General features: G+C 38.1%; 1 protein-coding gene across 1 annotated transcript in view; it reads left to right on the top strand.

The window, feature by feature from the left end:
• utrn (utrophin) overlaps positions 1 to 21,787 on the top strand; it is a 326,192-nt gene that overhangs the window by 64,667 nt on the left and 239,738 nt on the right. Inside the window, exons 23-42 of the mRNA XM_074685643.1 lie at positions 2,707 to 2,844; positions 2,922 to 3,023; positions 3,117 to 3,272; positions 5,416 to 5,586; positions 5,671 to 5,862; positions 6,431 to 6,565; positions 9,153 to 9,302; positions 11,793 to 11,954; positions 12,152 to 12,283; positions 13,417 to 13,590; positions 13,684 to 13,839; positions 13,931 to 14,101; positions 15,113 to 15,292; positions 15,478 to 15,606; positions 17,119 to 17,289; positions 17,378 to 17,434; positions 18,660 to 18,821; positions 18,929 to 19,066; positions 19,222 to 19,317; positions 19,391 to 19,561. Of these exons, the coding sequence (XP_074541744.1) occupies positions 2,707 to 2,844; positions 2,922 to 3,023; positions 3,117 to 3,272; positions 5,416 to 5,586; positions 5,671 to 5,862; positions 6,431 to 6,565; positions 9,153 to 9,302; positions 11,793 to 11,954; positions 12,152 to 12,283; positions 13,417 to 13,590; positions 13,684 to 13,839; positions 13,931 to 14,101; positions 15,113 to 15,292; positions 15,478 to 15,606; positions 17,119 to 17,289; positions 17,378 to 17,434; positions 18,660 to 18,821; positions 18,929 to 19,066; positions 19,222 to 19,317; positions 19,391 to 19,561 (2,943 nt within the window). The remainder of the gene's footprint in view (positions 1 to 2,706; positions 2,845 to 2,921; positions 3,024 to 3,116; positions 3,273 to 5,415; positions 5,587 to 5,670; positions 5,863 to 6,430; positions 6,566 to 9,152; positions 9,303 to 11,792; positions 11,955 to 12,151; positions 12,284 to 13,416; positions 13,591 to 13,683; positions 13,840 to 13,930; positions 14,102 to 15,112; positions 15,293 to 15,477; positions 15,607 to 17,118; positions 17,290 to 17,377; positions 17,435 to 18,659; positions 18,822 to 18,928; positions 19,067 to 19,221; positions 19,318 to 19,390; positions 19,562 to 21,787) is intronic.

Genomic DNA, 21,787 nt, shown 5'->3' with positions numbered 1-21,787 from the left:
CTTTATCACCCAGTCACTCTCCTCTGTGCTGTATCAAACCTCTGTGGCAGGAAGAGGGTGTGTGTGTGTGTGTGTGTGTGTGTGTGTGTGTGTGTGTGTGTGTGTGTGTGTGTGTGTGTGTCCTCCTCCGTCCCTCTGTGGAATGTGGTTCAGTCTGAGCTCTTGTTGTGGTGGCAGATAGGGCAGGGTCTGGGCGAGGGGGGCGGGGCCTGGTACATTCTGGGCGGCGTGGAGCTCCTGATGTGGAGCCACTTAACCGGACAGTCCACATGAAACCAACACAACCAGTAGAATCAGCCTCATCAGCTTTGTATTTCTTAACCTGATACAGTTTGAAAAAGTTTGCAAAGTCAGCCTCTCGTGCCAGAAATCTAAAGAGTGGAAGGTTCGTTGCTCAGATCTCATCCTGAATAGACAAAAAATGATGCACAGAGCCTGGATTGGCTCTGTATTTTCTCTGTTTGTGTCCAAGGCATATAAAAATAGTCCTTCTGATGAATTTCAAAAGCTTTATCTTTATTTCTTTGTCCAAAGCGACGTATGACACAAGCAAGAGTTTAGACAGAAGAGAAATCCTTAGTGTGAACAGATGAGTCTTCAGACATCTCTTAAAGTAGAAAGGGACTCTGTGGATCATATAGAGTTAGGTAATTCATTCACCATTTGGGAACAACAGAGGAGAAGAGTCTGGCTAGAGATTTGGAGCCGCGCTGGGCTGGAAGCACCAGGCGTCTTTCACAAGCAGAGCGTAGAGGACCAGAAGGAGTGTAGACCTGGATGAGGGACCCCAGGTAGACAGGAGCCGGTTTTATCAGTATTTTGTAAGCCACAAGAAGAGTTTTGAATTTGATCCGAGCTTCTGGAAGCCAGTGAAGAGAGATTAGCAGCGTGGTGACCAGGGCCGTAGCCAGGATTTCGGAATAGGTGAGGTCTGTGATGGGCGCTGAAACATTTTTCAGTGTTTTTTTTTTTTTTTTCTTCAGGCTACAAGTCGCACAAGATGTTTGTTGTTCAAATATCTTTTAATGATGTGAAATCAGCGTTTTCCAAACAAAAATGTATGTTTCTTCAAAAAAACAAATCAACTTTTTACATCAAAGGCTAGCTGAATCCTCCTGTGACCAGAGGCATCCCACCGTCCCACCTGGACCCAATGATGGGTCCGGGTAAATAATGTAAATACTTTCTAAATGAAAACGTATTTATAGCGTTTTGGAAAAAAGTTCTTCATATATAACTTTCGATCTATAACCACTCTTATCCTCCAAGACAAGCTTTCAATATCACTCTGAGGCCAAACTGAAACATTTCAAGTAGGCAAACTATGGCCCGGGGGCCACATGCGGCCCGTTAAACGTTTTAATCCGGCCCGCCTAACTTGAAAAAGTTAAATGAATAAACCTTGTTAATGTTTTATTTTCCCTGCAATTCTGATGTTTTCCCACTAGATGGCGCCCTGTAAATACATTGGCTTTGCTGAGGTGAAGCGTAGGCCTATTACTCCACATTTGCACTTTACCCTCTGACCCATCAGCCCTTCTGTAAAGATGAACGGACCTAAGAAAAGGAAAGTGGACAAACCAAAACTCATTGAAACACATGGAAGAGACGTTCACATTTAATATCAAAATATCACACAAACAATTTTGACACAATCTTTTATTATTTTTTGTTTTTTTCATTTTTAAAACCAGGACAGAAAAAAAATGTGTTTTTCTGTTATTCTGTAAATCCGTTTGACTGTTTTGGTTTTAAAACAGAAAAACAAAAAAAAAACAAGTCCTTTTTTTTTTTTCTTTTCTTTTGTTTTGAAACAGAATAACGAAAGAACAAACCATACATAGATTAAAAATCCCATTATAATTCCATTCTCCCATATTCTAATTTTAATTTCAAAACAAAATCAAAACAGCGAAAAATAGACCGTTATTTGTTTTCTGATTTTTGATTTTAGAACGAAAAATTGAATAACAAGTCGTTATCCGTTTTCTGATTTGGGATTCTTAATCAGATATGGAATGAACGAATGTTACCCTGATAGTTACCAAAGCACTCCATCCATCTGCTCCTGGTCCGGCCCCTTTGTCAAATGTTAGACCCCATTGTGGCCCACCAATCAGAAAGTTTGCCCACCCCTGGTGTAACCGCTTACATGGTTTTTGTATGGTTTGGGGGGACGCCAAACGCGTTTAACCCCGCCCACGTTGAGGTACGCCTCAGTCTGCAGACTGCAGTCAGGGGTATTTGGAAAAGTCCAGCAGCAGTCCAACAGTGGAGTCTGACAGAAGTGACTGGTTTGCCTTTTTCTGAGCTCCTCTCTCTGCTCTCTTTGGGTCTGTTTGGCAAACTGAGTGCTTGTTGTTAAAAAAAGTATCAGTATTTCAAAGTACAGGCTGTTTTACAAACCATCATGAGCGCTCAGCTTCAGGGACGTCCTTCAAATGGTTTGTAAAAGCTGACAATTCCTCTCTGCTTCCTCATCATCTCCATCAGTTTGCCGCTCGTCTGAGAGGATCACCTTGAGAAAAAACAAACTTTTGCAATTTAATACTATCAGGATCCCAGAGATAACTCTGAAGGAAATCATAGTTTTACTTTGCAAATTTAAAGTCATTTCTTCAAGACTGCATGTGGCTAAAAAAGTTTTATTTTCTTCAACTTTCCATGACGTCGTTTTGAACCTGAACCTTGTCTTTCTGACCTCAGAGCCTGTGTCTGGAGATCGAACAAACACAACAAGCTTCAGATCCAGCAGAACTACAAAGATGGAGTCAGCTCTCCTCCAAGGCCCGAGAGGAGCTGGGCACGCTGCAGTGCATCCTGGGTAGCATGAAAGACAATCAGGTGAAGCAGCTGTGATGACGATTTAAAGAGAAAATCACCAACAGGACGGTTTTAATTGGTTGGTTTGACGTTTGCAGGTCCGTTTGGTGGAAGTGGAACGTTGGTTGGAGGGAGTTCAGGAAGTTTTGTCTCGTGATGCCACGGGATTGGGAGACGAGGAAGAGCTCGACCAGTGCAAGGTGAGACAACGTTAAAAAATAAAAAATAAAAGTGTTTTAAGATTTATCTGCTGGATCTGAAACCATGTGTTTCTGCCTCTTCCTGCTCGTCAGGAGTACGTGACTGAGATGGAGACTGTGGAAGGTTCGTTGAAGCAGATGGGAGAGAATGTGAGCGCTGTGCAGGCGGCTGCAGTCCCAGGACTCGCCAAGTGGGGGCAGGATAAGTTGGATGAGTGTCGGGGGAAATGGGACTCTCTCAGCAAACAGGTGAGTGAAAACATATCTCTTAATTAATCGTTAATTTAAAGTCTGATAACATCAACGTGGAGACTCTTCTGCTGATAGTCATCGCTGAGTTCACCTGCAGGCGCTGGGAAGGCTCCTTTAAAACACGTGAATGTGCCGCTTGTGTTTTTCTTGTGCGTTTTTTGTTTTGCTGGCCCAGCTGGAGAAAGAAAACATGATAATTATGCTAACCATTGGAATGCATGGGGCTGTGCCAGCTGTGCGTTACAGCGGTCAGCAGGCAGAGCTGCTGCTTGTCTTTACTCGCGTCTCTTTAAGAGAAACCAGCAGATACGCCTCCTGATGAAGATTAGGATATGCTGCAGATTTATCTGAGGATGCTGACACTGTAAGGATAGACGGGTCATCCACTGAGAGCTCTGACTAAAAGATCTGAAAATACTTCCTTAAATCCCGAAGATCTGAATTAACGCTGAAGTTCAACTCAAACCAAATCAACCTGTAAAGACGGAGAAAGTTTGACAGTGAATTAAACTTTTTTTTTACCCTTTCATGTAAAACTGAAGTCTGCAGACATAAAATGAGGAATCATTTAAAAAAAAATCTATTTTCCGTTGAAGTGTGACCAAAACAGGAATTTTGCTCTAAATAAATCATCATAAACTTCTATTATTTTTTAACTCTGATGCTTTTTTTTATTTGACTCAACACTTTATCATCTCATTATTTTATTATATCATCTTAGCAACCCAGTATTTTTTTTCTATTTATTTATATTAAACTCTCAGTCTTAACCCTTTCTGTTTATTATTTATTTATTTTATTTCATTGTATTTATTTCAGATACTTACTATCTTATTTCAACTTAATATTTTAGATTATTATTATTATTTTTGGCTTTAAGCTGCCTCAAAAAATTTATATTTTAATGTGTTCATTAGTATCTACTGTAAGGTGTGTCTTTTAAACTTGTTTTTTCTATTTTTTTTGGACTGTATTTGTTTATGAATTCTTTTTCAATCACTGTGAAGGGTATAAAAAAGTTTGTTTTTTAAGATTTTTTTTATTAAGATTTTTTTTATTATTTTTTTATTTTTTTACTATAAATCATATAAATACTTTATGTATGGAAGAGGATTAGGACCACTGAAACCTGACTTTAACCTCAGAATTCTGACTTCTTTCTCAGAAAAAATAGTAATTTAAAATTATTTCTTTATTTTATGTTTAGTTTTTTAAATGGCCCAAATCCTCTTCCAAAAAAAAATAAAAAAATAAAAATAAATTAAAAATAAATAACAAAATAAATAAAAATATAGATAATAATGTCCTCCTTATGTTTCTGTGTGATTATCCGTCACTGTTAATAAGAAAAAACTCTAATAAAAATATAAATAATAAAAAATATAAATAATAATAATAATAATAATAATAATAATAATAATAATAATAATAATAATAATCTGTACATCTGCAATACAAAAATAGAATGAAGGATATAAAATTTTTATACCCATTCAAAGACTCCAAAAATATTATGAATTAACAAAAAAAAAAAAAAAAAAAAATATATATATATATATATATATATATATATATATAGTTGTGAAATTATAAAAATATATGAAGATAAATATCATAATGATAGTAAAACAGAAAAAAAAAATGAAGCAAATTTAAAAAGGCAAATAAAAAACAAAACAGGCTACCCCAAATAAAACTGACCTGTCCCCTGGATCCAGAGTCCAATAGCTCCAGGTAGACCTGAAATCCACAGAGACTAGTTTAAAGTAAGTACTAAGCTTTTATATCAGAGTCATTGGCTCCATGAACTCTAACTGTTGTTAACTCTAATTAAACCACGTCCAAACACATGAAAACCCACGCTGAGGAGAAAAGTGAGGGTGGAGGTCTCCATCGTTAGGAGACTAGTTTTTTTTCCAGTCCAGCCAACAGTGCTCTCCACTGGTCCAGGGTCAAGCTCGGTTTGGGTCAGTTATTCAAAATGAAAACAGCAGGTAAACAGGGACACCTGATCTTACAAAGTCAGTTATCTTTTGGGCTTTGTCAGCTCTTTTATCAGAGAGGACAGGACAGTGGATAGATGAGGAAACAGGGTGAGTCCAGTTTCCTTCCTAACCTGACGTGACTGTCTGTGGTTCAGCTGCTGAGCCACCAGGAGCGCCTGGCAGAGAGCAGGGAGCGGCAGGGGAATCTGAAGAAGGACCTGGCAGAGATGCAGGAGTGGATGACCCAGGTGGACGAGGAGTTCCTCATGAGGGACTTCGAGTACAAGAGTCCTGAGGAGCTGGAGGCGTCGCTGGAGGAGATGAAGGTGGAGAGCGTGACGTGAAGATTCAGGAAAGAGTCCGTTTTTACATCAACCTGTGATTGACCTGTGTGACTTCCTGTCCCTCAGAGAGCCAAAGAGGACGTGCTCCAGAAGGAGGTGAAGGTGAAGATCCTCAAAGACAGCATCAACATGCTGGTGTCCAAGACATCGCCCTCTGGTGGCCGCGGCGGGAAGGAGCTGACCTCAGAGCTGGAGGGCGTCCTCGCCAACTACCACAAGCTGTGTCACCGCTTCAAGAGCAAGTGTCACACTCTGGAGGTAATTCACACGAGCTTTCCTGAGCTGTTAGTGGCTGTGAGGTGAGTTTAAAACCTCTGAGAGGACGAGGAGCTGCTGTGACACAGTTTGAAGTCGTTAAGAGTCTGAATTTCACGCATGAACGGCCCAGTTTGTCTGTTTACTCGCAACTCCCGGGGTCCAGGAGTGAAGTGACGTGACGGTTGATTCGTCGTGTCATTTCGTGGGCAGACTTTTGCAAATTTCTGTGCGCAGCGTGAGACGAGCTGAAAGAGTCTGCTCTTCAGCTCATCTCCAAGTGTTAAGTTTTAGTTAGAGGCTGAGTTTTTAATGACCAACCCGCAGACTCTGCAGGATCGGGGTCAGGTGGGTCGTGGACTGGGACTTATGTTTATGTATCCTGTTTGCTGGCACCACCCTCCCTCCGTGTCCCTGAGCGGAGTTTAGGGCTGTGAGTTCACACTGCTGGAATTAATGTTTCCCACCACTGTGTTTCCATGTGTGTGTGTGTGTGTGTGTGTGTGTGTGTGTGTGTGTGTGTGTGTGTGTGTGTGTGTGTGCTGTATCTGCTCGGGGCTCCTCTCTGCAGGAGGTCTGGTCCTGCTGGATGGAGCTCCTTCAGTACCTGGACATGGAGCAGAGCTGGCTCAGCGCTCTGGACGAGAAGGTTCAGGCTTCAGAGAACTTACCGGAGAACACCGAGGCTGTCAGCGAGGCCCTGGAGGTACCAGCTCTACACACCCACACACACACACGCACACACACACACACACACTTAATGTAATCAGATTTAATTTATCCATCATCGTACTCTAACCCGCCTGTCGTCTCTCGCTCTTTAACATGTTTTTTTCTGGAGGGGCATTTCTGAGGAATGTTAATGTGTGTGTTTTTTACACACCGTCAAAATGCTCACGGATACTTTGCACTAATTAAATTAACCTATAACGACCTGAGCTTTTCTCTGGTGTGTATTTTTTAAATTTCTGTTTGCTATCTGGGATAAGTAAGACCTAATGATTACAATTACTATTATTTGTTATAGAATAGAATAGAAAATTCTCCATGGAGGAAACTGTCTTGTCACATTAGCTTACAGACAAAGCGCAAAAATGCAATAACAACAATAAAAATACAAAATTAGAAATTTAAGAAAAGTAGAAAAATATTGCTTTTTAACCCAAGACGTTATTGGTGTTATTTTACTTAAATATCCTGTTTTTCCCACTGAAATGGGTGTAATGTTGTGATATCACCAAAAGAAGAAGTGGGTAATATCCCTAAATTTGGCTAATAGGTGAAAAAAATTAAAAATAAAGTTTTAAGGGGTCAGAAAGGCAGAAATGTAATGTCCACAATAGGGAAAGACCAGGGGTCTGCAACCTTTACTTTCAAAGCAGCCATCACATTTATAAAATAAATATCATTTTTTTTAGATGTGATAAATTTGCAAACATTTTGAAAAGTAAAAAAATGAAAGAAAAAAAAAAGTTTAACAACTTGCAAAAATTCAAAAATGTTATGCTAAAAAATTGTAGAAGATAAAAACATTTAAATATATAAATAAATAAATAAATAAATTCAAAGTATTTTGCAAAACTTTCAAAATTTGATTTTTTTTTATAAATATCAAATTTTTAAATGTAACAAATTTGTATTTTAATTTTTTTAAAAAGGAGATTTATTATTTAAACAAAGTCTTTTTTATTTCAAAAGTTTGCAAAAATTCCCCCATATTTTTGAACAAAAAAATGCAAAAAATCAAAATATTTTGAAATAAAAAAAAATTACTCAAAAAATTAAATTCAAGAAATTTTCCAATTTTTTTTCAAACTTTTTAATAAGAAGAAAAACAAATTTTTAGTTAAATGAATTTTTAATTCTTTTTAAAGAAATTAAATAAATTTAAAAAAAATAATAATTCAAAAGTTCGCAAAAAAAATCAAAAATGTTTGAATAAAATATTGCAAGAAAGCTCAAAACATTTGAAAAAAAAGGTAAAAAAAATAAAGAAATTGAAATTTAAGACATTTTGCAAAACTTTCAAAATCTTTGAAATACTTGAGTTTGATAACATAAATTGATAATGCTGCGCAACGCAACAGTTTTTGTTGTTGATAGTGTTTTGCTACACATTAAACAGTCTTCCTCAAGTAGATTCATTAATTTCTCTGCTACAGCTCCTCTGGCCTTTGTTTGAGCAGAGAGGGACAGAAACAGCTGGACCAGTCTAACCTCACTGAGGGGCTCTCAGGAACCAGCTCTACATCATTCATGTTACTGTACAGATCCGTCCTCAGCACGGCCCGGCCCCTGGCTCCGTTATTCCTCTCATCTTTGATACTCAGCCCACACATGATCCCAAACTTCTGCTTTAAAGCAAACAGGAAATCTCTTTTTCCTCGCACTAAAAACACGACATGAAAACCTCTGGTATCACTTCAGTGAGCTAACTTTAAAAGGAGCAGACTCCTTCCTGAGGCTGTGGGCAGACGTAAACAGGAAGTGAGTAAAGAGCCTGAAATGATGCGACTCGTTGTGTAAATGAGTAAATTCATAAATATCAGAATAATGAATGAATCATTGTTTTTATCCTGAGACTTTGGATCCAGAGTCTGTGGTTTCTGAGCTCTCAGACCTCAGTCAGGTGTTTGTGAGGAGAGCAGGTGATGGACTGAAGCGTCAGTTTGATCCTCTCCTCGTACTTCTTCTTCTTCTTCTTCTTCTTCTTCTTCTGCTGCGTGGCTGCTGCGTGGCTGCTGCATGGCTGCTGCGTGGCTCTGTTGCTATATCTGTAGACCGCCTGCAGCCCGTCTGTCACAGCGGCTCTCGTCACGCTGCAGCTTCTGTAACTTTGCATACTGACGGAGGAAATTGAAGACCCTTGAAGACAATGTCCCCCCTCCCATCTCGTCCTCATGTCTTCAAGTTTCCTAATCAGACCCCCCCCCCCCCCCCCCCCCCCCCCCCCCCCTCTATCTGTTACCTCTGGGGGGAGAAAGCACATCGAGGGACCCCACGTAAACAAAGACCATCGTCATCTGACGAGCTCCTCTTCCTCCTGTCATCGTCTTTTCTGCGTCTTCCTCCTCCGGACACACCCAGCGTTTCAGCTCCTGCTCTGTTCGCTCAGATCTTTGGATTTCTCTGAATCTTCCACGCTCAAACTCCATCACATGCTTTTGATTCGTTTTTATGAGCTTTGTTAAATGTTTCTTGAGTTTTTCTGACTCGTTTCTGGTTCTGCCGTGGATATTTCTCCTCCATCGGTCTCTGAACGTCTGTCTCCGTGTCTCCGTGTCTCCGTGCAGTCTCTGGAGAGCGCGCTCCGTCACCCGGGGGACAACAGGACGCAGATCAGGGAGCTGGGTCAGACGCTGATCGACGGAGGCATCCTCGACGAACTCATCAGCGAAAAACTCGAGGCCTTCAACTCACGCTACGAGCAGCTCAACAATCAGGTCAGGACTGCTCCGTGTGTGTGTGTGTGTGTGTGTGTGTGTGTGTGTGAGTGTGTGTGTGTGTGAATACAGACTCCATCACTTTCTATGAGTCATTCATTTGTCTCTAAATTTATCAATTTGTATTATTTTTGCTAAATTCAACCTTTAGTTTTATTCATTTTTCAGGTTTTTTATGATGAATTGAATAAATCTGAACAGAAGTATTTATTATTTTTTATTATTATTATATTATTTATTTTTTATCTTATTTATTTATTTTTTATTATTTATTTATTTATTATTTATTATGATAAATTACATAAATCTTTAAAGAGTCTGTCTGACATCCTCTCAGTATCAACATTTTTTAAATTTCCACCAGAAAAAATTCACAGACTCTTATTTTTCAGCCCTCAGAGTCTGGTCAGCTCATCGTTATCGAGCTAAAACAAGCATCATTTTCTCTTACACTCACATTTTTAATGAATGAGTGAATGTCTGAATGAATTCACTCTGGTCACACTTTTTATTGATCTTATTGAACGCTGAGATGCACTGATCTGATCCTGGTATCGACTGTCGGCTCGATCCAGCTCCTCAAAGCTGGATCAGGTATCAGAGGAAAGGTTCGCTCCGAGCTTGATGCTGAGGTTAAACTCTGATTGAGTCCACAGGGATAAAATTTAACAGTTGAATATAATTTAACGCTGGTATCAGAGCAGTATCTGTCGATGCCCAAAGCCCAGATACCAGTACTGGTATCAGTATCGGGACCAGAAAAGATGGATCGGTGCTCCCCCATTTGAAAATTTGGCATCTTGGTTGATTTATCATCTTAATTGAAGATGAGATGAGATTAGACTTAATTAAGCTAAGCTAACTTTAACAATGATACAGAGAGAATAAAACAAAGTGGAATAAATCAGAGCAGACTGAACAGATTAACAATGGTTAGAGTGAAATAGGCCCCTACCAGAGAAAATGTGGACGTTTAAATCAAATCACTACCACCTGTTCAGCGCCTTAAAGGACGTTTTCAGATATAAGTGTCTTTAGAGAGTAAGACCTTAAGTAAGAACAAAGAAGTGGCTATCCCAGGAGAGCCCTTCTTTAAAAACATAGATGGACATCACAATAGATTTTTACAAAACGAAAAAAGATTACAGCTTGGTAAACTATATAAAGCCTCTCAGGCTGGACTTCATAATTGTTTCTAAATTTATGATTTTCCTGTTAAAGACGTGATCTTTTTCCACCTTTCTTTCCTTTGTTCTATCTATGTCCTTAATGTTTTAAAAAAAGGAAAAAAATAATGTGACATTTAAGTCAAGTACAAAGGTGAAGTTCATATTTGTTTGTTTACATGTGTCAAAAAAAATAATTTAATAAGAAAAAAAAGAAAAAAAGAAAAGAAGTTGGCCCCTATAGGCTGTACAGACTTAACACATTTACAAAAGTTAGAGTTTTATAGGCTGAAGTAGATCATACAGAGTGAATAGAATAGAATAGAATAGAATAGAATAGAATAGAATAGAATAGAATAGAATTACTTTATTGATCCCAACCTGAGAAATTATGGTTTTACAACAGCAGTTATCAGAGCCTGTAGAACAATAAAATCTGTAAAAAAAGTGCTGAAAATATAACAAGTAGAGTTTTAAGAGATAAATTTACAACAAGATTTATATTAACTTACCTACTGGTTTTAAAAAGATAAATTAAATAAAACATTAACTCAACATGAAGGCTGAATGTAAGAGATGTGCAAATAGATGCTTTAGTAGCATATTACTCAAATTACTTAAAACATATATAGATATCCAAATAAAGAGTAAATATAGACATAATTTATGGGGCCTGTCTGTATCATTCATCTTAAAAAACATTTTTTTTTTCTACAAAGTACTTCGATAGTTAAAAACATGTCAGAGAATTCAGGCCAAAGACAAGAAATATGAGCAGACTGAGAGAGAAGCAGAGAGTGAGTGAGTGTGATGTTGAAGGACACAAAAAAAAACAACAAACTAAAAAAAAAAAATAACATCACATCAGGTAAAAAATGAGGAAAGGGTTATGAGAAAAAAACAAAATAAGAAGAATTAAAAACATGGATCCAGCAGCAAAAAAGAAAAAAACAATCAAAAGAGAATAATAAAAACAGATAAATTTAAATCAAATTGCACTGAAATAGAGCGAAAAGCAGGTCTGAATTTTAGGAAGAGGTTTAAAAGATGTCACTGACTCCGGCGGTGAGATGCTCGTAAGGTGTTAACACTTCTGAGTTACAGCTCGGTGAAAGACCTCTGCGAGCTTCAACGGTGATCAGAAAAAATCTTTAAATTAATCCTAAAAATCTCAGAGAGCCAGAGGAGAGACGACAGGACGAGAGGGATGTGATCCCGTCTGTTAAAACCAGTCTGAGATATTTGTCTTAATGAAAGCAGACTCTGTGAACCTGAAGTTCCTGAAAACTCGCCCTGAACCTGAACCCGTCCTGATGTTTTCCAGGCGGTGAACAGACAGATCAGCTTGGAGCAGCAGCTGCAGACGCTCAGAGACAACGAACAGGCGCTCCAGACGCTGCAGGAGTCTCTGAGCCAGCTGGACCACACGCTCACCTCCTACCTCACCGACCGCATCGACGCCTTCCAGCTGCCGGCTGAGGCTCAGGTACGGCGTTAGTGGATCTCTCTAGAGGAGGTGTTGATGAGTCTGCTCTGTGGCTCTGACTTCACATCCCTTCACTTCATCTTTGTTAAGATTGAAGAAATGAAAATGTGCCTGAACTGCTGAGTTATTCAGAAATTAAAGTCATTATTTAAGGAGCTGCTCATTCCTGAATCACGTGTCACTTCCTGCGTCCTCAGACCATCGGGGCAGAGATCGCAGCCCATGAGGTCACAGTCGAGGAGATGAGGAGGAGAAACGTCGCCAACATGCCTTCGTCCACCGGTGACGGCAAAGCTGCTCGAGGTGGAACCATGCTGGACCAGCTTCAGGTAACGCTGCCCCCTGCTGGACAAAACACTGAACTGCAGGTTGGGAAATGAAAGCCTGGTTTCTGTGTCTGCCAATCAGAATTAAGAAGAAAAAAAAACTCACAGTCACTTCCCAGGAGACATTTTAAGACATAATGTTTGTGTACGAAAATCAGAGGAAAATTATGAATTATTATTTCATACTTTCATTATTTTATTTTATTATTACTATTATTGTTTCCTATTATTATTATTATTATTATTATTATTATTGTTTCCTTTTATCATTATTATATTTTTTATTTTCATTATTTTATTTTATTATTACTATTATTGTTTCCTATTATTATTATTATTATTTTTATTTTTGTTTTATTTTATTTTTATTATAATTTATTTATTTTTATTATTGTTATTTCATATTCTTATGATTTTTATCATTATTATTTTTTATTATTATTATTATTAGGTTATTATAGGAGCCATTTTTCCTCAGCTCAGCTGGATTAAAGTCATTCAGGAGCCATAAAATCTACTTTATCTTCACGATAAATAATTTAAAAAGTATAAAACTATGCAAAATTAAAATCTAGTGACTAATTATCAAAACAAGAAGTTTCTTTTAATTTACAAAATTATAAATGTAATGTCTTTTTATTTCAGAGAAATTTGCGAAAAAAAAAAAACAATTAAAAAAATCCAGTATGTAAAAAAAACCCATATATTTAAAAAAAATTCCCAAAATGTGCAAAAATACAACAAAAAATAGTTTAAAAATTTTGCAAAATTTTACAAGAAAAAAAATTTCAAGAATTCATAAAAATTTCCAGAACTTTTATGATTTAGAAAATTTGACATTTTTTAAACATTTGTGATCTTAGAATTTAACAAAAAATAAAAAAGTTTGCAGTTTGCGCAAGGGTCAAAACATGGAGGAAATGTCGACTGTGTCAGCGTCTGATCATCTGATTTTTGAGCCATAATTCTTTGAATTTTGTCTAAACTGTGAAATAAATGATGAGGGACATTTCTAGGGAGCGTAGCCTGACAGAGGAATGTTGAGTAACTCTAAACTGAATATGTTTTATGTTGTATAAACTTTGGAAACAAACAGAATATGAAACATAGAAGCTCATTTTTTCCACTTTTTGCAGAGGAAGCTGAGGGAAATCTCCACCAAGTACCAGCTCTTCCAGAAGCCGGCGAACTTCGAGCAGCGCATGCTGGACTGTAAGAGAGTGCTGGAAGGAGCCAAGGCCGAGCTCCACGTCCTGGACGTGAAGGATGTGGACCCAGAAAAAATCCAGCCCCACCTCAACGGCTGCATGGTGAGAGCGGCGGACCCTCATCTCGTCTCGTCTGTAGCTCAAACACAAACAGAAACATGAAGCGTTGATCTCTTGTCTGCTCTGGGTTTGTAGAAACTCTACAAGCTGCTGAGCGAGGTGAAGCTGGAGGTGGAGACGGTGATAAAAACAGGGAGACAGATCGTGCAGAAGCAGCAGACGGAAAACCCCAAAGCCATGGACGAACAGCTCACGGCGCTCAAACTGCTCTACAACGACCTGGGAGCTCAGGTGACCCCTGCACTCTGCACAAACCGCTAACGCTAAAAGCTAACGATGGTCTTAAATTCACATTTATCATTATTGTTATTTTTATTCCCAGGTAACCGAGGGAAAGCAGGACCTGGAGAAAGCTCTGTCCCTGTCCCAGAAGTTCCAGAAAGAGAGCGCCGCCCTGCAGGAGTGGCTGACCACCAGCGAGGCTGAGCTGCAGCAGAAGAACAGCTGTGGGGACATGCCGGCCGACATCGACGCTGAGATAGCCTGGGCTAATGTGAGTGACTCCATCAGGCTCTAATGAACAAAAGGAAGTGATTCTGCTTCTTATAAAAACCACAATAGATTCATAAATATAACAAAAAAAACATTTTTAAATACATAGAAAAATATATAATATGGCATTAAACTGTGAAAAAATGTATTAAATATATTTTACTATTATTTATTCATTATTTATTTAATATCAGATTATTATAATTTAATATTTCATAATGATAATTTTAACAATTTTATACTTTTTAAAATAATGACTTTTTATTTATTTTTCAAGTTTTTATAAATAAAAAAAACTTTTTTTTGCAAAGTCTTATATGATTTGATTGACAGTCCAAGACAGTATGCTGAAAAACCACATTATGAAATAAAAAGACTTTGTGGAAAATTATATTTTGAATGAAAAATTGTCTTTTTAAAAAAATGTGTCTTTTTATTTTATTTTATAAAAGCTTGGAAAATAAATAATAGAATATTTTTTATAAAAAAGTATGAAATTGTTAAAATAATTAATATAACATATTTTATCCTAATAATTTTATATTAAAAAATAATACAAAATATTTCAAAATAACATTGTCATATTTCATAATTTAATGGCCATATTACATATTTGTCTGTCATTTATCAAAATGGTATTTATTTCAAGATTTTTTTATTAATCTATTTCTTGTTTTATTTAATTAATTCTTTTATTTCTTGTCAATCGTTGCACCAACACAACGAGTAAAATTCCTTGTATGTGCTAATGTACTTGCCAATAAAATTAGATTCTGATTTTGATTCAATTATGACCCTTTTGGGTTGCCATAGCTTCTGGCCACTAGGTGGAGCCAAAGGATTAAAAGATCTTAATGCTCCAACACATGAAGACGTCTCCAACTTCAGAGCTGAGCCTTTGTAAGAGGAAAAGATTCAGATCTGTGTGAACTGGATCTCCTCGTTGCTGTCTCGTGGTTATAGATAATGATTCTGTGATAAACGGTGAGAAATGTGTCCACTTCCTGTCCAGGGCCTGCTGAAGGAGTCCGACCGCCGTAAAGCCAACCTCTCCAGCCTGACCGAGACCAGCGCCGGCCTCCAGACTCTGGTGGAGGGCAGCGAGGCCCAGCTCGAGGACAGGATCTGTGGTCTCAACGAAAGCTGCGGGCGGGTCCGCACCTGGACCGAGGACTGGCTCAGCGCGGTGCTGGTGAGAGCGGATGTTTCAGACAGAGAGGCTGAATCAGTGAAGTTATTTCACCTGTTTTCTGGCTCAGTCCAGGCTCCTCCTGCTTAAAGTTTGTATAGAGATGAACCTGACGTAGTAGTTTCAAAGCTAAGATCAGAATTAAAGTGTGTCTTTGTTTTCCTCACTGTCTGATTTTACGCGAGCAGAGTCACCAGAATGAAGTGGAAATCTTCGATGAGAACCTGGCTCACATCAGCACCTGGCTCTACCAGACCCAGATCCACCTGGACGAGGCCGAGCGGCTCGGCCCGACGGAGAGGGAGCAGGTCGTCAAAGTAAGTCAGAGGCTAACGCTGCTCTCAGAGCAGGAAGTGACCGAACAAAACAAATTCTTGATCTTTGTTCAGATTTTTAAATCTACATGAGCCGTTTTTTCACCACCTGAAGTTTAAACTTCAAAAAACTGAAACCTGGGATTTTTTTTATTTTTTTTAATTGTCACATGAGACTAAATATGAGCCAAGTTCACCTGATTGTCCTGAATAATGTTGTAATTCAAGACGTTAAAGATCAGAAAGGGTTCCTGGTTTAGTTTCTTGTTTTAAGCAATTATTCTTATTTCAAGAAACTTGACGACTAACTTTTTTAACCACTAGGCAGATTTTTTTTTAAACATATTCAAACAATTTAAATGTTATTTTTGTCTGTCCAGTTCTTAAAGCAAGACATTTTCACTGGAGTGGAAAACTCTCCTACATAAGTGAAGTAGATTTAATAAACAAACTCACTTTATTTACTTTTTTAAAAAGACTTTAAAATCTGAACTGAGTGAATTTTGTATTTTTTTTATTTTTATTTTTTTATCCAGTCATCATACGAATACCATACCATCCCAGCTTTTAAAAACAACCACAGCTGTAGATAAAGTGCTGTACAGGTAGATCAAATGAAATGATAAAAACAGATAAGTAAAAACAGACAAATAAAAGAAAAACATCGTAAAAACAATAAAAGCAAATTTAAAAAAAAGCAAGTAAAAGGGAATAAAATAAAATAAAATAAAAGGGCATAAGACCAGGCAAAGAAACTAAGCCAAAGAATAAAAATGGGTTTTAAGACGTGTTTTAATAAAGTATTTGATGATAGAGACAGGTACAGGATGAATTTTTATTAGAGATGTTCGACACCACTTTTTTCAGACTGATACCAGTACGAGTTCTCCCTCTTAGGTTTTTTTTCAATAAACTGTTAAAACAAACAAAATAAAACAATTTAACTGACGGACATTTGCCATTGTGTTGAACCACAGCAATATAGCGCCAACTACTGGCAAGGAGGACTTACTACATGTCAGATTTTTGTTGCCTTGAGAATCGGCTGCTGGTATCAGCAGCCTTGGCGGGTACCCATACTTTGAAAAAAGGCTGGTATCAACCCGATACCTGATACGGATACCAGTACTCGCCCATCCCTAATTTTATTGATGTTAAATGGGATTTTAAAAAGACTGATGGAGTAATGTGACACTTTTAGGATTTAAATAAGTAGCTCATAGAAAATGCTCAGTTTTGACTTTTTTTTTTTGCAAAATAATCGAACAGAAAGGAGGGGAGAGTTGGTCAGAACAGGCCCCGCACAGAGGCGCTGGTATAACAAAGCGGTCTAGGTCTAAAGCCTGGAGAGACCAGCCCTGGAGTGAGTAGCCTGGGCCCAGATCCCTGTTTTTGCCTCTTTCCCACTCCTCACTCCCTCCCTGTTTCCTGCTCCGTCCTCCGTCCTGTCCTGGTTGTTCAGGTGTTTGGTAGAAGGTTGACTGTCAGTGTGCTTTCTCTCCCGTGTGTCCGCAGCGCGTGCTGGAGGAGCTGGAGGACATCAGTCTGCGTGTGGACAACGTGAAGGACCAGGCCATCATCCTGATGACCAGCAGGGGGCCGGCCTGCAGAGACGTGGTGGAGCCCAAACTCAACGAGCTCAACTGTAACTTTGACAAAGTGTCGCAGCACATCAGAACAGCCAAGGTAGAAACACCTGACGACGACTGACGCGTGTCATGTGACTCCTGGAGGAGGCGTGTGACTCACTCTGTCCACTTCTTTCTGCGTTTAGATGATGACCACTCTGGAGACGGGCGGCGCCGAGCTGAACCAGGAGACGCCTCAGCAGGTACAGACACAGCAGCGTGTTTTAACAAAGAGCAGAAATCATTTCATTCATCATCAGAAAAACCTGCAGAGGTTTATGATCACACCTCAGACCTACAGCTGGTGTTTTTAATCAGGAGGCAGAGGAAGTTCAAACACAGTCTCTGATTAAAGTAAGAAATTAGGAACAAAAAGAGGAAGGTCTAAAGCAGGGGTCTGCAACTTTACTGTCACAGGAGCCATTTTCCCTCAGCTCACCTGGATTAAAGTCATTCAGAGCCACAAAATCTACTTTATCTTCACGTTAAAGACAAAAAAAGTGTAGGGATTCTAAACATAAAAAAAATCTAGTAAGTCATTATCTAAAGGAGATGCTTTTTGTATCTGTACATGTGATGTCTTTGTTTTTTATTTTTCATAAATTTGAAACATTAAAAAAATGACAAATTTGTAATATTGTAAACTCAGAAAAGTTATAAGATTTTAATAGACTGCAAAACTTTCCAAATATTTTTTATTTAAAAAATTTGATTTTTTTGAAAAAAAAAAAAAAATCTAAAAAAATTTGCAAAATTCCAAATACTTTGATATAAAAAAAATCCAAAATTTAATAAATAAGCTCAAAAAATTGTAACTTTTTTTATTTTGTAAAAATTTAAAATAAAAAGAAAAAGGAAAATTTGTCAAGAAATGGTTTATAAATATTTGCAGAAAAAATTGGCAGAAAATCAAACGTGTAGAATTAGCAAAATTTTTTAAAAATTGCAAAATCTTCAAAAAAATTGAAACTTAAATCATTTTTTTAATTTTGTCAAATATTTTAAATTAAAAACAAATGGCGAAATTCTTTAAGAAATGGTTTTTAAATATTTGCAGAAAAAAATGGCAGAAAATCAAAAGTATAGAATTTGCAAAAATTTCAAAAATTTGCAAAATCTTCAAAAAATTGACTTTTTTGAGATTCGATAATGTTCAAAAAAAAAATTGAACATAAAACAAATTGCAAAAAAATTTTTTAAGAAAAGCAAAAATCTTAAAAAAAATTTTGAAAGCTTTTTGCTAGAGGTGATGCATATTCAATACCTCCTGTAAGAAAAACAAAATATTTTATTTAAAATATATTTTTTCAAGCTACAAGGTGCCCCTGCAAAGGAGTCAAAGGGCCTCATGAGGCTCCAGAGCCGCAGGTTGAAGACCCTTCATCTAGCTCCTGTTTCTTATTTCGTCCTCTGATCTGTTTTTTCCAGGTCACCCTGACGCAGGAGGTCCAAACAGAGAGCCAAGACCAGACTGGTCCCGCTGAGACTCGGGTCCTTGGTGAGGTGAAGGAGCTGGAGGCGGAGCTTCAGGACACGCTGAGGACTCTGCAGCAGCAGCAGGACACGGGACACGTCCTGGACGGAGACAAAGTAAGTCAGGCCGCCTCGAGGTTTTATCCCTCTGTCACAGGGACGACCAGAAAAACAAGAGGCCTGAGAGTGAAACTGAATGAATGTTATCAACGTCTTTCCTCCAGCTGGACGAGCAGAAAGCCACCGTGGAGGATCTGCTGAGGAGAGGAGAGGAGCTGCTGCAGCAGACCCAGGACGAGGAGCAGAGGGAGGAGCTGAGGGTCCTGATGGTCCGGCTGCAGAACCAGGTCTCAACACGCCGGGTGAGACGCAGCGAGAGGAGGAGATGTTTGGATCAGACGCTACAGAGACAAGATGGTTAAACTCTGAGTGTGTGTGTGTGTGTGTGTGTGTGTGTGTGTGTGTGTGTGTGTGTGTGTGTGTGTGTGTGTGTGTGTGTGTGTGTGGCCTGCTCCAGGAGATGAAGGTGGTACGGATCAGACAGATCGGAGTCTCCGTGGAGTCTTCGTCGACCCAGACCGTCTCAGAGCAGGTTGGAGAGTTCCCAGCTGAGGTGACACACACACACACACACACACACACACACACACACACACACTCTTCACTCACTCACTCCTCTGATGTAGGAGGCGCCGTCGCGGCAGCAGAGCGGCGTTTCTGTGGTCAGTCCCTCCGACCACCTGGTGTCCATCAACAAAACGCTCCTCGCCATGGCCGACATCGAGCTGCTCCTGAACTCGTCTGAGCTCAGCGGGGGGCGCTTCGACGACCTCTCCAGCCAGGAGGACACACTGAGGGTGGGTTTCTGTCCTCAACAAAACCTTCACCACCCCAGAAACAAATCCTCTCTCCCTGTCTCTACCTCTCTATCTGAAAACGATTCATAGTTTCTGTGGCCTCCATCAGGAGGATTTTTTAATCTTTAATCTTCCAATCCCTGCACAGCCTCTTTGACACTTTTTCACCTGCTGAAAAAAGCATCACCTTTGGCAAACCTTGATTTCTGTGTTGTCAAAGTTCATCTTGAGAAGCTAACGAAGCTAAGAAAGGTGACGTCATCCACTCAGACGGATAAAACCAACCATGTTGGGACGAAGACTCAAACTGTTGTCAGTCATGTTTCATAGAAAGAAAGATGGAAAATCGAGACTGTTAGGCACAAAACATGAAAACTACCTCAAATAGAAGATAAATAAAACTAAAGACATGTTTATGTTGTTATTCTAAGTTCAATTGTTAATATTGTAAATGTTATTGTGATTAATGTCATTATTATCAGGATTTAGACAGTACTTTAGGAACTTTTTTGTATTAAAAAAATAGGTGTATGGATAAACATATTAATATCAATTTTCTCATTTATAATTCTTAAGTTTTTTTTTAATTATTTATTTTTATTTTTCAAATAATCAGTATTATTTTAATACTTATTTTACTATTTTTTTTCACTTATTCTTGTTTTTGTACCTATTATTTTTCCCCTGGGCCCTCTTTAAGTTTTATTTTAGATGATTAACAAAAGGAAATTTAGCTGAAAGTCTAAACTCTAGAGGAACCACATGACCACATGACAGACTCCTAAGTTGACAAAGGAAAAAAATATATATTTTTATATTATTTATTACTATTTTTTTAATCATAAAAATATCAATTTTTATTTTATTTTATTTATTGATTTAGTTTCCTTTTTTGCATCTAATTAATGTTATGACTGTTAAAAATTAATAGACAGAGGAAGAGAGGAAAAAAGGTTAAAATTGTGTCTAAGATGTATCCAATAAGTGATATAATGATTCTTCTGGTATCAGAGTCAAGGGCTGATCCCAAACCACTGAAGATGTGCTAGCTTCATGCTAGCTTCATGCTACTGTTGGCTGATTTCTCCTGCAGATAAATCTCAGCGCTTTGGGTGGTTTACAACTTATGGACATAACTCTCATTAAGCAGATTTTTCCAGATACTCACACATTTTTCTGCCTCTGGTTTTCGCCTTCTTTAGCGCATGTCCCTCAGTGTTTTCAGCAGCTTTGCTGCTATGCTCCAACCACGCTGCTGTCATGTGTTTTGGTTTCCTGTTTTGAGGGAGAATCCTGGTTTTTGGGGCGGCATTGAATAACCTGCTGGGTATAACTGTAAACATATATTTAAATCAAACATTGACTAAGTTTATAGTGTGAGGAGAATTTTGCTTGGCTGCTTTTTTTATAGATGTACATATTCTTAACCAGGGGTACATGAACCCTCATTTGAGAAGCACTGGTTTTCATGGATAAAGCATCTATAGCTTAATTTAAAGACTCAGTTTTTACTTCAGGTCAACTTTTAATCATTCAAAGATCTTTGGACCTCGATGTTGTCGTTGTTTTGATCCCTCAGCAACGTCAGCAGAGCTTCGAAAAGTAGTGATCCACAGAGCGACCACTGACTGACATTTCGTTTTTTTTTTTTTAAACTTTTTTTTGGAAGTTTTCTTTTTTAAACACTAATAAAAAATTTATATAAAAAAATCCAAGGATATATATATATATAATAAAATATTTTTATGTATTATAATAATTTTGAAAAAATTGCAAAAAATGGAGAAATATACAAAACTCATAAGATTAAGGAAAAATCAAGATTTGTATATTAACGTGTATTTCCCGGGTTTGTTTTTATTATAACATTTTTTAAATGTCTGCTACATTAAGTAAAACATATTTATCTTTCCTCTCAGGGTGAACTAAAGTTTTTCTAACTTTAAGTGTTTCATTACATTGTTCGTTAAAGCTTGATAAACTGGAGGATTACTGACATGTATTAACGATTGTACAAACACAGCTGATGGCAGAGCCGGTTATTTCCTGTGGTGTGCAGCAGGTGGAGACTTCTTCCACCCTCCTGGAGGCCGTCACACTCAAAAACTGTGAATTAAACTTTTTCTGTGAGCTAAACTCAGCATCCTGCTGCCTCTGCTTTAACCGTCTCCTCCTCTTCCTCCTCCTCCTCCTCCTCCTCCTCCTCTGTTTGTCCCATGTCTTTAC

The sequence above is a fragment of the Halichoeres trimaculatus genome, unplaced genomic scaffold (genome assembly GCF_033239565.1).
Source record: "Halichoeres trimaculatus isolate MK-OKI-2021-1 unplaced genomic scaffold, fHalTri1.1 fHalTri1_scaffold_13, whole genome shotgun sequence".
NCBI lineage: Eukaryota > Metazoa > Chordata > Actinopteri > Labriformes > Labridae > Halichoeres > Halichoeres trimaculatus.
This window is presented reverse-complemented; position numbering and strand designations above follow the sequence as displayed.